The sequence below is a fragment of the Lagopus leucura genome, unplaced genomic scaffold, assembly GCF_019238085.1.
Source record: "Lagopus leucura isolate 7727_CA_CO unplaced genomic scaffold, USGS_WTPT01 Super-Scaffold_739, whole genome shotgun sequence".
Classification (NCBI taxonomy): domain Eukaryota; kingdom Metazoa; phylum Chordata; class Aves; order Galliformes; family Phasianidae; genus Lagopus; species Lagopus leucura.
This window is the reverse complement of record NW_024962255.1, coordinates 3133772-3146829: the sequence shown is the minus strand read 5'-3', so window position 1 is coordinate 3146829 and position 13058 is coordinate 3133772. Positions and strand designations below refer to the sequence as shown.

Genomic DNA, 13058 nt, shown 5'->3' with positions numbered 1-13058 from the left:
TAGAATACAGCTAGCTAAGGGCCACTCTTCACACTTAACAGAAAAAGAAATGGAAGCAAAATGGTAAAATGATTTGCTTACTGCATGCTACCTGAGCTGAATATGGGAAAAGAGGAATCAGAACGGCCTGGGTTGGAAAGGACCACAATGATCATCTGGTTTCAACCCCCCAGCTATGTGCAGGGTCACCAACCAGCAGACCAGGCTGCCCAGAGCCACATCCTGCCTGGCCTTGAATGCCTCCAGGGATGGAGCAATTAGGTAGCAGTTCCTCACAGCCCGGGTTGGGCACCCTCCCAATGCGTGTTCCTGCCCGCACCGGCACTGCCATCCGAGGGCTTCTCCCACGTTAATCACTATGGAAACCAGCGAAGCCTTCTACAGTCAGCCGGACCCGTCGGATAAACACCGATAATAAGCAACACGAAACGAATGAATGCCTGGAGACCACGGGACAAACTCTAAATCATCCCGAATCAAGCAGACGAAACAGCAGGATGGGAAAAACGCGTTTACGGGAGAAAAGAGAAAGCTGCGGAACGGAAAGCCCCGGCTACTCCCGAGCTGCAGGGCGGGTGGGCGTGCGGCGGGGGCCGGCAATCCGCCCGCAGAGCCGCCGAGCGGCTGCGCTTGGGTAACGCGAAGCGTCTGTGAGAGCGAGAGGAACCAGCCCGGCGATTAACAGGGAGGGCTCGGAGCCGTCTGTCAGCACGGCGCTAATAACTGGGCTGTAAACGAGCGGGCGGGAGAGCTCTTTCCTCCCGCCAAGCCGTCGGGACCGGGCGCTTCTTCCTCAGGGAAAGCGCTGTGAAGAACGGGCGTTCGGGGAACGGGCGCTTTGAGAACGACCGCTTTGAGAACGACATCGGCGGGACGCCTCCCGCCGTACGCGCTCACACAGCCACCCCCGCTCTGCCGACGGCTCCGTTTGAACGGGCCACGCTCGCTCTTCAGCCAACGGGCGCCGCGCTGGGCGCTGACGTCACGGGCGGCGGGAGCGGGGCGCTGTGCTGCCGGCCGGCCCGCCCGCGCCCAGCACTCGCGTATGTGCGCGGCGCCCAGGAAGATGAGGGTAAGCGCGGCGGGGCGGCGGCAGGTGCCGGTGTTGGGGAGCGGGCGGCCGGCGGGGTAGGAGCGGCTGGCGGAAGCGGCGCGCCCGGCAGAGGGGCGCGCCCGTTGTAAACAGCGGGAAGCACCGTGAGCGGGGGGAGGTAGGAGCCCCGTCCGATAAAGGGCTTCAGCACGGTCGGCGCCTCGAGGAGCGTCTCGATGGGGGGTTTGAGACGGCAGTCGGCTTGCCTTACACCCCGAGTAGGAGCTGACGCGGGGACCGCCGCGGTCCTTACGAGGGAAAAAACGCGTCTGTAGATGGGTGAGGAGCGCTGCTGCGGAGGCTCGGGGCTGCGGCACGTTCCTGCGCACTGCAAGCCTAAGGGAGAGCTGCGGGATACCGAGCATCTTCAGCACCTGTCGGGGCTGAATCGGCAGCTCTCATTTCTTTCGTGTTTCGCTTGTTGACAAGTTGAAGGCACACAGCCCCGCTGCTCAGCATCGTGGTGCTGCTCCGGGACGAAACAGCGCTGCCCCAGCAGCACGGATGACCGCCCCGAGCTCTGCCCGTGAAGCCGCAAAACCCAGCCTAGCGTACGAGCACAGCCTCATCCCTTTCGTCTACATCGGTGCTTTTCCCAGTGTGACGGTGCCGGCTTAGTTTCATACAGGGCGAGAGAGAGTCCAGCAGCTCCCCCTGCCCCCTTCTCGCTTCACCTTCGCAGCAGCGTGGGGGGAACAGCCGTGATACGACACATAATGGCTCTTTCCATCTTTCCATACAGTGGCTGCACGTTTTGTTGGGCCATCTGGGTATATTGAGCTTGTAGTCAGCTTAAAACCAACCCCAAAGCCCACAGTTTATTTGCCGTTGGTAACTACAGGATACAGATATAACTTGCGGCCAAGCAGAGGGAGGTGGAAACCCCAAGGCTTTGTGTGGTTTTAGTGTTGCGACAGCAGGTTTGTTTCCTAAGCAAAAATCTCCAAAGAGACTGTTATTAGAGCTGTATGTTAGAGCCAGTCCATATTACAGCACGCAGTGCCACGCAGCCCACGGTGTGAGGAAAGGTGCAGCCCTGCTGCTGCAAGTGATATCCATGTGCAGCGGAAGATGCCCTTCTGCAAAGACATCCAGCTACAGAAATGGGGAAAGATTTATTATCATGAGTCAGGTGTTTTGCCCACAGATGACCTCAAAGAAGTAGGAAGAGAGATGTTGTATCACAGTTGTTTTCTCAGTAAGGCAGAGTCCAGAAAACATTTTGCGTTTTCATCCCTGTTTTATGCATAAGGAGCCAAGGGAAAACAGGAGAGAAAAGGAAAATTGAGCACAGCGAGGAGAATTTTTACAGTTTCTGCATCTACAAGCCCTAGTGCTGTAGTTTCATGAGCATTTCAAACCCAAAATGCAACTCAATTATGCGCGACTGTATGGACTCAGAACACAGCTCTCATGTCCAGGGTGCATTGAAGTCAAGTATATAATTGTGTGTAATGTATGCCTCTGTAAAACCCATGCAGTAAACATACTCAAAACAACCTTGTCTTTCTTTTTTCCTTTTGCCACTTCCACAGGAAACTATGCCCCAGACGCCAATATTTTCCAGCATGCTTGGCTCCAGCTGTAGTGGACAAGTGCAGCCTGATACAGAGAGATGCGTGGACCCTGTTTATCAGGATGGGAACATTGTTTCTGGATCATTGGAGGCCTTGATAGAGCGCCTGGTACCCACCATGGACTATTATCCAGATGTAAGTAGGCACTGAAAGGTTTGTTTTCTTCCTGTAGTTTTCCTAAGATAGCGCCAATCTGAATCCTAAACACAAGAAATTCTACCTCCATCCAAATCATGATTAAGATGTAGATTAAAGAAGCATTTCTTTTGCTTGTAATACTCATTCACTAAATATGTTACTCAATAGGGATGCTCCTTTCTGCCTTTTAATAAGAACACCTGTTAGAGAGATAAAGCCATGTGAACCCAAATGGGTGCCCTGAGAGCCAATTAAAAGCAGCATTAGCCACAATTTTCAGTCCCTCTAAGCTGCTTTACCTCTAATGCAGCCAAGATTAACATCTAACCATCTCCTACCTAGGGAAGTGGACCAATTCTTTCAGTTGAAATCAGCTCTAGGGATTTTTTTTTGTTTTGTTTTCCCCTTAATTTTCTATGCATCTCCTAGTTAGATCATCAGAAAAAAAAATAATACAACACATTGATTGTAATTAAAATGCTGTCTCTCTCAATACATTTCTGTGAGCAAGTGCTTTAATAACACTTTCGAGCCTAGAAATGGTTTGGCAATGATTAGATGTCCTCACTGCAGTCCCCCGAAGTAAATGTTGCTGGTAATTCTAGGGCATGATGTAAGATTCTGAATGAGTGATACTATCGAGTGATCACGCTATCTCTTAAAATGTCCCTTTGTACCCATCAATGAAAGACATTATTTAAACAAACTGCCAAAAATAAGATTATATAGCGTATATTCCATCTGACCTGTGAGAAAGCAGCATGACAGAAACAACCCAACTCATTCTAGGACTGACAGAGTGACAGGAGTCTGCAGTCAGTGTTGACTGCTATGTAGAACTTAACTGTGGCAGAGCAGGCCATGCTAGCTTGTACCTCATGGAACGTTTCTCCATCTCATCAGCACAGATCTTACTCACTGTACTTTAACACTGGTCACAATAAAACCTACTTAAGCTCTCACATACACACCACCCAGTTTCCGATCACTATACACAGTAAATACACTCCCCTTCCACATGAGACCCCCCACGAGTTCAGTGGTATAAGCAGCAGAATTCCAAGCAATTATTAGTGAGAGAAAAACAGGAGAAAATCAGGGTGTCTTAATGTTCTGGTTCAATCCTAAAGCTCTCATTTAATTATGCTTATGTACAATTGCACTAACTTCAATAGATGCTAAGTACCAAATGCTCTATAAGGCACAGAGGAATGTCCGTACTTAGGCATTCCACTTGACTTTCCCTCCACCCCCAAGTACGTGGGGTAGAAAGAAGGCAGAGCTCAAAGAGAAGCACAAAATTCAGTATACCAGTTAAACAGCTTTAGACTGCCAAAGGCAAACGTTCCAAGGAATCAGCTCCAGCTCCTTTTATTTAATACTAGTTAATGTAGTTACTTGCTGCTTGGATTTCTGGAATATCACTAAGTTTTTTAAGTAGCTGTTAATGTACATCCCTTATTGTAACATAGAATCTATATATAACACTACTAGTCTGAAAATGGTTCCATAAAGCTAGCGTTACTTAAGGGATCTGTGAGTTATTTTGGAATGTTGTTGGTTTCCATGGTGCTCTCACATAACCTGTGCAAGGGAACATCACAGTCCATGTGAGCACAGAGCCCATCAGGAGGCTGCAGTTCAAATGGACAGCAAACTGACAGCTGAGTGATACAGCAGAAGCAATCGAGGGAATTCCTGGGACAGGGAGCTGGAAAATGGTATTAAACCAAATTCATCTCCTATATAGCAGGACACATTCTTTTAGATAAATCAGATCACCCAATTTAGTTAAAAGAATTAATTTGGCAGCAAGTGGATGAATAAGCTTTGAATGACAGAGATGGAACTGTATTTGAGTCATTTCCAAATGCAAGCTTTGGATTTCAATTCAGATTTCTGTTTATACTTAATTTCTTGCCCATTTCTATTTTTAGGGAAGTTAGAGCGGTAGCCATTTAGTGTCGAGGTGCTGTCAGTAGGGGGACTAATACCTTTTGCTCAAGAGGAAGGTGTAAGCACCTCCCAGCTTCATGTCTCTGGCTGCACACGCACAAAAGGATAGCAAGGCACCAGCAGTTAAGTTCCATCAAGAGAAGATATTCGGTGTGTTAGCAGAGGTTACCTTTAGTTTCAGGGAAACACATTTACAAATTACTGTACTGCTGCAAATTTCCAGATTAATACAGCTGAAAGCAATGCTTAGAAGGCACACAAAGCTGAAGATTGTAGTCACCTTCCAGATGGAAAAAAAGGGGGTAGAGGAGAAAGCAAAACAGTATCTTTCTGTTCTCGTTACAGAGCAAAACAAAAATGTATTTGCCATGTTGACAGGACAAGAGACAGACAAGAAAGGACAGGAAAGATAAGGACCTACATTTGTATACTGCTCTTTTGAGGTTTGTTTGTGTAGAGGGACTTGCTCAGCTCACAGGAAAATGTATACTTGTGAGACAGAGGAGTTCGAGAGGTTAGGAATGGAATGTATCAGTCTGCAACTCTTGTGCCCAAGCAAAAAACATTTTAAGAAAATATTTCACAAACATAAGACTGAGCAATGAGCGCACAAAGGGATTTTTTTCTTTTTTTTCCTTCCCCAGACAACAGCAGTACATTCTTGGGTCAGAGAGTAACAATTCCTCCTTTAGTCTTGCGTGCTTGCCTTTTTTTAAATATAATTCAGCTCATCTCTTAGCAACAACTTTAGGCACTAAAGGAATCCGCCTTCTTTTTCTCTTGTAAAGCACAAGACCCTTTTTGTGGCAGCTAAGTTGTTCTAAATGCAGAAAGGAATTTTTTTTTGCCTTTTCTCTCAAATACCTGTCACTTTTATGGGGTAAGCAGAGCTTAACTTTCAGTCTCACAGCTTATGGAAGCATTTTTAATCAGTCTTTGTCAAAGCTGCCTGCTTCTTAGCTAAATTGCCTTCTCCAAACCGTCTTCACATGCGAGGGACTGCCTGTGAGAAGAGTGTGGGTCTTTACACTGTTATAACACCTTGCTAATATATGAGGGCTGCTCTGAAAGTAATGCCTTCTATTTTATTATCTTGACCCACAATGCCAGAAGCAGATGTTGGTGGTATGGCAGTAGAGGCTGAACCTTCCCCTCAATATTCCATTACATTTTGTTGCTGTGTGACAGATGGCAGCAGAGGGGCATTGACAAAACAGTGTCTGACATGGAAGCGCATATGAAGCAAAGGTGTGTAGGTGTGTTGTTAAATCCCTCTGCATGGAAAAAATGGCATCTGGTGACATTCACTGATGCTTGCTGAACATATGTCTCTATCAAATCGTGTTATTGAGTTCTTCATATCTGTTGTAGCTTCCATGGAAATAAATAAGAGGCATTACTTATGGAACGGCCTACAGTGGAGTACAGGTGTAACAAGTAACAGAAATCCATGATCTAGAGAAGACATCTGACATTCGTATGGAGTATTTGCTGTCCATTACAGCCATATTCCTAACAACTGTGACCTGCTGCTAAGCTGCAACGCATGACTCAGTTCAGCCTCAATTTTCCTTATTGGACAGGAAGTGGTTATTAGCAGAGAGGCAGAGATGAGGCTCAGCCCTGCTCTAGGACATGTTTAACTCATTTCTTACTTGCTGTTAACCAGCATAGGCAACACTAGTATCAAAAAAGAAAAAGAAAAGCAAGCTGAGGAATAAGAGCAGATCCTCATGAATTGTAAACCAGTGTGCCTTAATTGACCATAGAAGAACAATTTCGTTTGCCAACAAACTGAGCCCAGTCCCAGCAATGTGACTTGAAAAGTGGAGTGAAAGTACAGCAGATGGGTTCCAGAAATATGATAATTTGTTTCTAAAACTTAGCAGTTCAGTGTGGTCTGGAAAAATACTGCACATGTCCAGTGCAGATGCCATGGATTAAGAGAGAAAGCAAGCCTTGAACAGAAAGCTGTGCTTTTATGGCCACGTATCTTCGCATGTCTTTCCAATTCAGCACTTTTTTGGACGTCATGCACTGCACTATCAGAGACCAAAGAGAAGTATAGGTCATCTAGGTTGCTCTCTTCTTACAGTACAAAAACAGGGGAATGTACTCTGAGCAGGGCTTTCTTGCAGTTACTCTGAACAAACACTATGCCACATCAAACAGGCTCCCACCAAGAAGACCAACACTAGAATTAGTACAACAAGCAAAATTATATCTTTCCTTAAAAAAAAAAAAATCCAGTTTATCAGAGCTAAGGTCACTGACAGGGCAGGGCAGCTTGCATTTCTGTTTCTCGCCACTTCAATGTACGGGCATCTTTCTGTCAGGGTTCCACACTCCCAAGTACACATGAACATGGGGAAGAGATGAAAGTACACAAGTCCATAATTGTTTTTTCACCTCTTTCTTCCTTAAATGGAAAATAGGGTAAAAGCTATGAAGAGCTGCTTCATGTTTCCAGAACAGACATTTTCACACAACAGCTGCTGTATCCAACAGCTAAATTCCTTTCCCAGATAAGCCAGACTCACAGTTCCAAGTTCAGGGATGCACTGATAGAAACAAGCACAGAAATTGGCTAAAAAGAAGTCAAGATAACCAGGTACAGATTATTCCCCCAAAACCAACACTGCTCTCTCTCATATTTTAATTCCCAATGTGGGTTGTATCAGTTGAAGGATCATTCTCACATACATCAGCATAAAAGGTTCTGATACGTTGATAAGTGTCTTGTTTTGTGAATCATTTTAGCTCTTCAGCCTGATGTTCAAATCAGAACGCATATTTTAAACGCCTCTGCTGTATCACAGTCTGTTTCTTCATTAGCTTCCTCCACAAGTTTGGGACAGAGCTAGATTTTCCAGAGATGTGTGCTTAATCTATTACACACTTCATGCACTCGCACATTCTCAACACATTGATTTCTAGTTAACTTCATTTATTTCAAAAACAACAACAACAAAAAAAACACTCTTTTTTCCCCTCCCTTCTGATATTTGGCATATTTTAGTGTTAGATTTATGCTGTAGGTACTTGAGAAGTTGAAATATTTTTCTTTAATAGCAGTTCCTTGTAGTTAAAGAGAAACCCCATAGTCTTTTCTGGAGTTCGAGATATCACTGTTTATCTATAAGTGTGCTATAGAGACTACAAGCAGCAAAATTCAGTTGTTAATAGCACAGGTGCTATGTTTTAGACATCTGGCCTAAGTTTCCTTGCCTAATCCAAGGTAGTTCACTGACTGTTGGCACACCTGGCTGCGGTCTGCCAAGTCACACTTCTAATATACCATGTGCAGATGGCAAAGCAACAGCACGCTTTGCAAATGTAACATAGGGTAAATGAAATCTGTAGTCAAGGAGATGCCCTACAATTTCCCAACTACAGATTTTGTCAGAAAGCCTCAATAGGAAGACAGAAGTCCTTATTGAGATGCTACTATTGTTACTCTAGCAATTACGTCCAATACAGAAGACAAGTCTGAAACACTGAAGCAAGATCAGGACGTAAAGGCATTCGTTCTCACATCAACATGACTGCACAGAGTATCATTTGGAATATAACACATTACAGCTTTTAAAATGGAAATAGGCTATTTCTAATGAGAAATAATAACTGTTGACACTTCCTAGCACTATTCATGCTGAAGAGAGTCTGAAACAGGCCCCATACCGATTAAGTCACGCCTAAAACTGAATTATTGTCATACGGCCTCAATCTAAGGTACAGATTGTGTCAATGATTGTGGGAAAAAAGGAAAAAAACCATACATGAAAAAATTATATCTGTGGTTTGGAACACACAGAAAGCAGTTTTCTGTTGCTTGAAGGAGGGCAATCACTTCCGAAGAAATCAAGAAATAACAGTATTTGTGTGACATAAACATCCTACATCGGATGCATTTCATTTGTCTTTTTGGTGAGTGATAACTAGTTAGGCATATTACGTTTGGAATTCTGAAAACAACAGCAGCACTCTTAAAGTCTACTGTGTAGAAGAAATGCAGAGCTAGAAAACACCACGACATCTCTGAAAGAGGGAAAAATTACTCAAAGTTTAATGACAGAAAGCTACATTCCTGTTTTATAGACTAGTTTTTGTTACAAGTCTCCAGGGAAGACAGATGATTCTCACTGGTTACTCAAACTTGCTTTTTCCCCTCTCTGCTCCCACAGAGGACTTACATCTTCACTTTCCTGTTGAGCTCCCGAGTCTTCATTCACCCACATGAGCTCCTGGCTAAAGTGGGACAGATCTGCATTAAACAGAAGCAGCAGCTGGAAGCCGGGACTGAGGCAGAAAAGGTAAATAAGCCACTGCAGCTGGCAGTGCTAGTGGCATTTATTTCCCACCCTTTTCTTTTCATTGTGAAGCTAGATAGATTGATAAAGAATAAATTGAAATCATCATCAGCACTTATTGCTGAATATGCTTTTATTTGGGTCTTCCTCCTTGAAGCTCTATTGCTTCTCTGAGAACTACTAATGTAGGTTGTGTAGTAGCTCAGATTGGAAATAATGCAACTTTGCTCCAGCATGCAGCACTGACCTGCAGCTTAAAGCAATGTGTATCTGCCACAGACCTGCCCAGCAAGCTGTTTGGGCTTTTGCCAAGCAAGGTCTGTCTGGAATCTTATTGCAGTCACCCTGTCACGTTCTCAGAGTTGAGAGCTCTGCTGTAGGTGCATAAAACCTGTTTTTGATGGAGCGTTACAAGTCAGCATGATGGTAAATAAGGAAATTTCATCTGATGAAAATTAAGGGATGCAGTACTTAAAATAGTAGCCTATGCTTGCACATCTGATTACACAGCTTTACCACAACTGATTAAACCCAACTGGGTGAGTTTATGATATGCACTGATATCCATTTAAGTCTCCCCATATGGAGAAAGTGCACTGAAGGGCCTGACTAAAGATGAAGTACCAGAATAGTCCCAGCTGGGATGCAAATATAAGTGGCAGAAACAAGGATGAAATCAGCAAATACTTAAAGATCTGAACTGTTCAAATCCTGTGCTTATTTTAGATCCATTCTTCTATTATGAGAAATAATAAGCTCACATTCCTGATTCTCAGCACATCGATAGTCCCATTTCTTTTTCTCCTTGTAACAGCAAGACTCCAAGTAGGGAGCATGAAAAGTAGCCCTTGAAGTTTGGCAACAGAGTTTTTGACATCAGTACTGACCTAAGGGCTTCTTTCTTACTTACTGTTCCTGCTCTGCAGTCTCATGTTATATCACAACATTCCTCCACAGGATTAAAAAAAAACCAACACAAACCACTTCATGCAGGTCAGTTACCTCATCCACTCATTAAGCAGCTGTGTAGCTATGTTGGTTATGGGGTCAGGGAGGACAGATGCAAGAACTATCATTCTGCATTCAGAATAGTTCCCATCACCACCCCCAACTGGCTCACAGCTTACCACCCCAAACCTGGTACACTGTAAATGGCAGTGTTTCCTCAGCTCTGCCTAACTAAACAGCAGAGGTAGGAACTTGCAAGAGATTCTGGGACCATCTGAAACAAGGGGTAAAGCTATCTACAGAAAAGTGAAGACAATTGACAGCTGTCTGTAGTTAGTATCAAAATATATCATCTGCAATACTTGGATTTAAAAATAAAGGATTACAAGATGCAACTCTTCTGTGAATGATAATACACTTAAAAGTTTTAAAACCAAAAGAGAAGCTGGGCAATAAGTCATAGAATTATAGAATGGCCTGGGTTGAAAAGGACCACAATAACCATCTGGTTCCAACCCCCTGCTATGTGCAGGGTCGCCAACCAGCAGACCAGCAACCAGGCTGCCCAGAGCCACATCCAGCCTGGCCTTGAATGCCTCCAGGGATGGGGCATCCACAACCTCCTTGGGCAACCTGTTCCAGTGCTTCACCACCCTCTGGGTGAAAATCTTCTTCCTAAGATCTAACCTAAACCTCTCCTGTCTCAGTTTAAAACCATTCCCCCTTGTCCTATCACTATCCACCCTCGTTAACAGCCGTTCCCCCTCCTGTTTATAGGCTCCCTTCAAGTACTGGAAGGCCACAATGAGGTCTCCCCAGAGCCTTCTCTTCTCCAAGCTAAACAAGCTCAGTTCCCTCACAGGAAAGGTGCTCCAGCCCTCTGATAACTTGAAGTAGTGTGATTGTGGCTATTCAGCAAATGTATTAAGAAACATCATGGCTTCCACACTGACACGAAATAGCATTACATTCTAACAACAGGATGTGAAATAGAGCTGCTCATATTGCAAAACATCCACAATGTCAGACGTTCTGCTGGCAGTTTGGAAACAGCCCTACAGAAGAGCCAACAGCAAGGTGACGATAAAACACAAGGTTTGGAAGGCTGCCTTAATTTACATGCCTTTATAGGTGCTTTTCCTGTTATGCCCTTGATTCCTTTCTACCCCCTTAGTATGAACTCTAGTCTTTTCCTGCTTACTAAACACAACATGATTGGAAAATACTACCTAAGATTTCTGACATCCCAATCAAATCACTCCTTTGCAGACCTCCATAGCAAGCACCTGTATGCTTTACAGGAAATAAAAAACTCCTAGCATTTGCAAACATTTGTTTTTAAACAAATACAAGATCATTTTACATGCAGCATGGAAATTCTCAGCTCCAAGCCATTCTACTTATTCACTGTCATAACTCACTGGAGTATCATCAGCTACCAGCACCTTCTAATTAAGTGGCTCCAAAGCAGGAAATGGCTGGCAGAAGTAGTTAAAGCAGCTCTGATCATGTCTGATAAGAGGTTTGCATAAACAAACTAAGACAAGAAGCTGGCTGACTTGTTGCCCGGGTAGTGTGTGAGCTGGAGAAGTGGCCACGAGCCAGGTTTTGAGGTTAGGAACCACAGTGCTGATCATTTGTTTTTGACATCATTTGCTAACTGAGAAGTCCAGAAGAAAAACAGCTGAGAGAAAAGCGGATTAAAAAGAAAAATGGGATATCTTGGAGCCCTTCTGGACAAACATAAAAACAAAGGGTTTCACAGTTTAAGATATCAATTATCATACACTTGTCACTATAGCTACGCTCAAGTTAAATTTCATCCCTTCACGTCAAGCTGAACTCTCTAGAAATATGTTAGAAATTAGAGGGACTCAAACAAGATGGTCACAGAAAACAAAAACCCTTGTACACTATTACTTGATGACCAAAGTACTTAACAGAGGTATATTTCTTCTCAAAACAGTACTTCTGGGAGAAGTATTCCCCTAGATTTCAGAGAACTCAGGCCTTACTGGGAAAGGCTGACATCTGGAGCACACAGCAATAGAAGCTGTAGGTTTATTGCAAGCATGACAAAAAGGAAAACACACCGTTGCCCACGTGTCTGTGATTTCTATCTAGGTTACCACAGATTGCAGGTGGCAAGCCTGTCATGCTGCTTTGGGCTTCATTAGAATGCACCTGAAACTGAAATCTCATGTTTTGCTGAGCTACTGGCTTTAGTGTTGCATTCAAAGTACATCTCCTTTCCTTGAGCATTAATAGCATCAGATAAAACAATGAGCCTTTTACACCTGTAATCCCAAAGAGAAAAACTGCTTGCTGTTGTCCTGCAAAGGATGCCTAGCTATCTGCTGCAAAGAAAGCAAATCACAGTGACTGCTGAGCATTGCTATGTGCAATAGGAAGTCAGTGTTCACACAGAGCTGCTCACATCATAGCCAGAGGATTTGGGGATCTTTGTTCCCCCATCCTCCCATATTCAATTCCAAAAGGTAATAAATAATAATACCATCAAAAGGAATTTTGAAGCAGCTTTTGATAGTCAGTGCAGTAAGCACGTACCTCCTCTGTTAGCTCTGATGGAATGGAAGCACACTGGCTAGCTAATTAGTTATATCACAACAGAATTATTCATTCTTGTAATAATTATAGGCTCCACACATCCTCTAGTGAACAAGCATAACTTGTATTTTCCTCAAGGCAGATGACAATGGGAGTTTAGTGGACTGACAGCTGTAATACAGAGCTCAGACTCTGTCTGGAAAGATGTTGAAGTTGGGTCCCAAAGCAGCAGCACTCACAGAAAGCACACTTTCAGATCTGATCGATGATGTTTTCGGTCAGGAAGCTTCATCAGTTCTTGTAAAACATTATCTATTGGTCTTAGAAGGCGATTCACTGATTTCTTGTAGCTACGCACACATGCCAAAATCACCTTCTGTAACCCCTAAGTTGCTGATGAGGAACGCAACAAGGACAATATATTGCAGATAAGGAGAAGGAACTGCTGTGTAATGGAACATCAGTTTA

General features: G+C 44.0%; 1 protein-coding gene across 2 annotated transcripts in view; it reads left to right on the top strand.

Moving 5' to 3' along the window:
• Window positions 1-13058, top strand: part of RASGEF1A (RasGEF domain family member 1A) — a 43337-nt gene that overhangs the window by 17859 nt on the left and 12420 nt on the right. The window contains exons 1-3 of one of the 2 annotated variants that reach the window (XM_042863418.1): window positions 1028-1072; window positions 2629-2805; window positions 8949-9077. In XM_042863418.1, coding sequence (XP_042719352.1) covers window positions 1046-1072; window positions 2629-2805; window positions 8949-9077 — 333 coding nt within the window. In that variant the 5' untranslated portion in view covers window positions 1028-1045. Of the gene's footprint in view, window positions 1-1027; window positions 1073-2628; window positions 2806-8948; window positions 9078-13058 lie in introns of those variants that run through there. The other variant, XM_042863419.1, reaches the window with a different exon arrangement.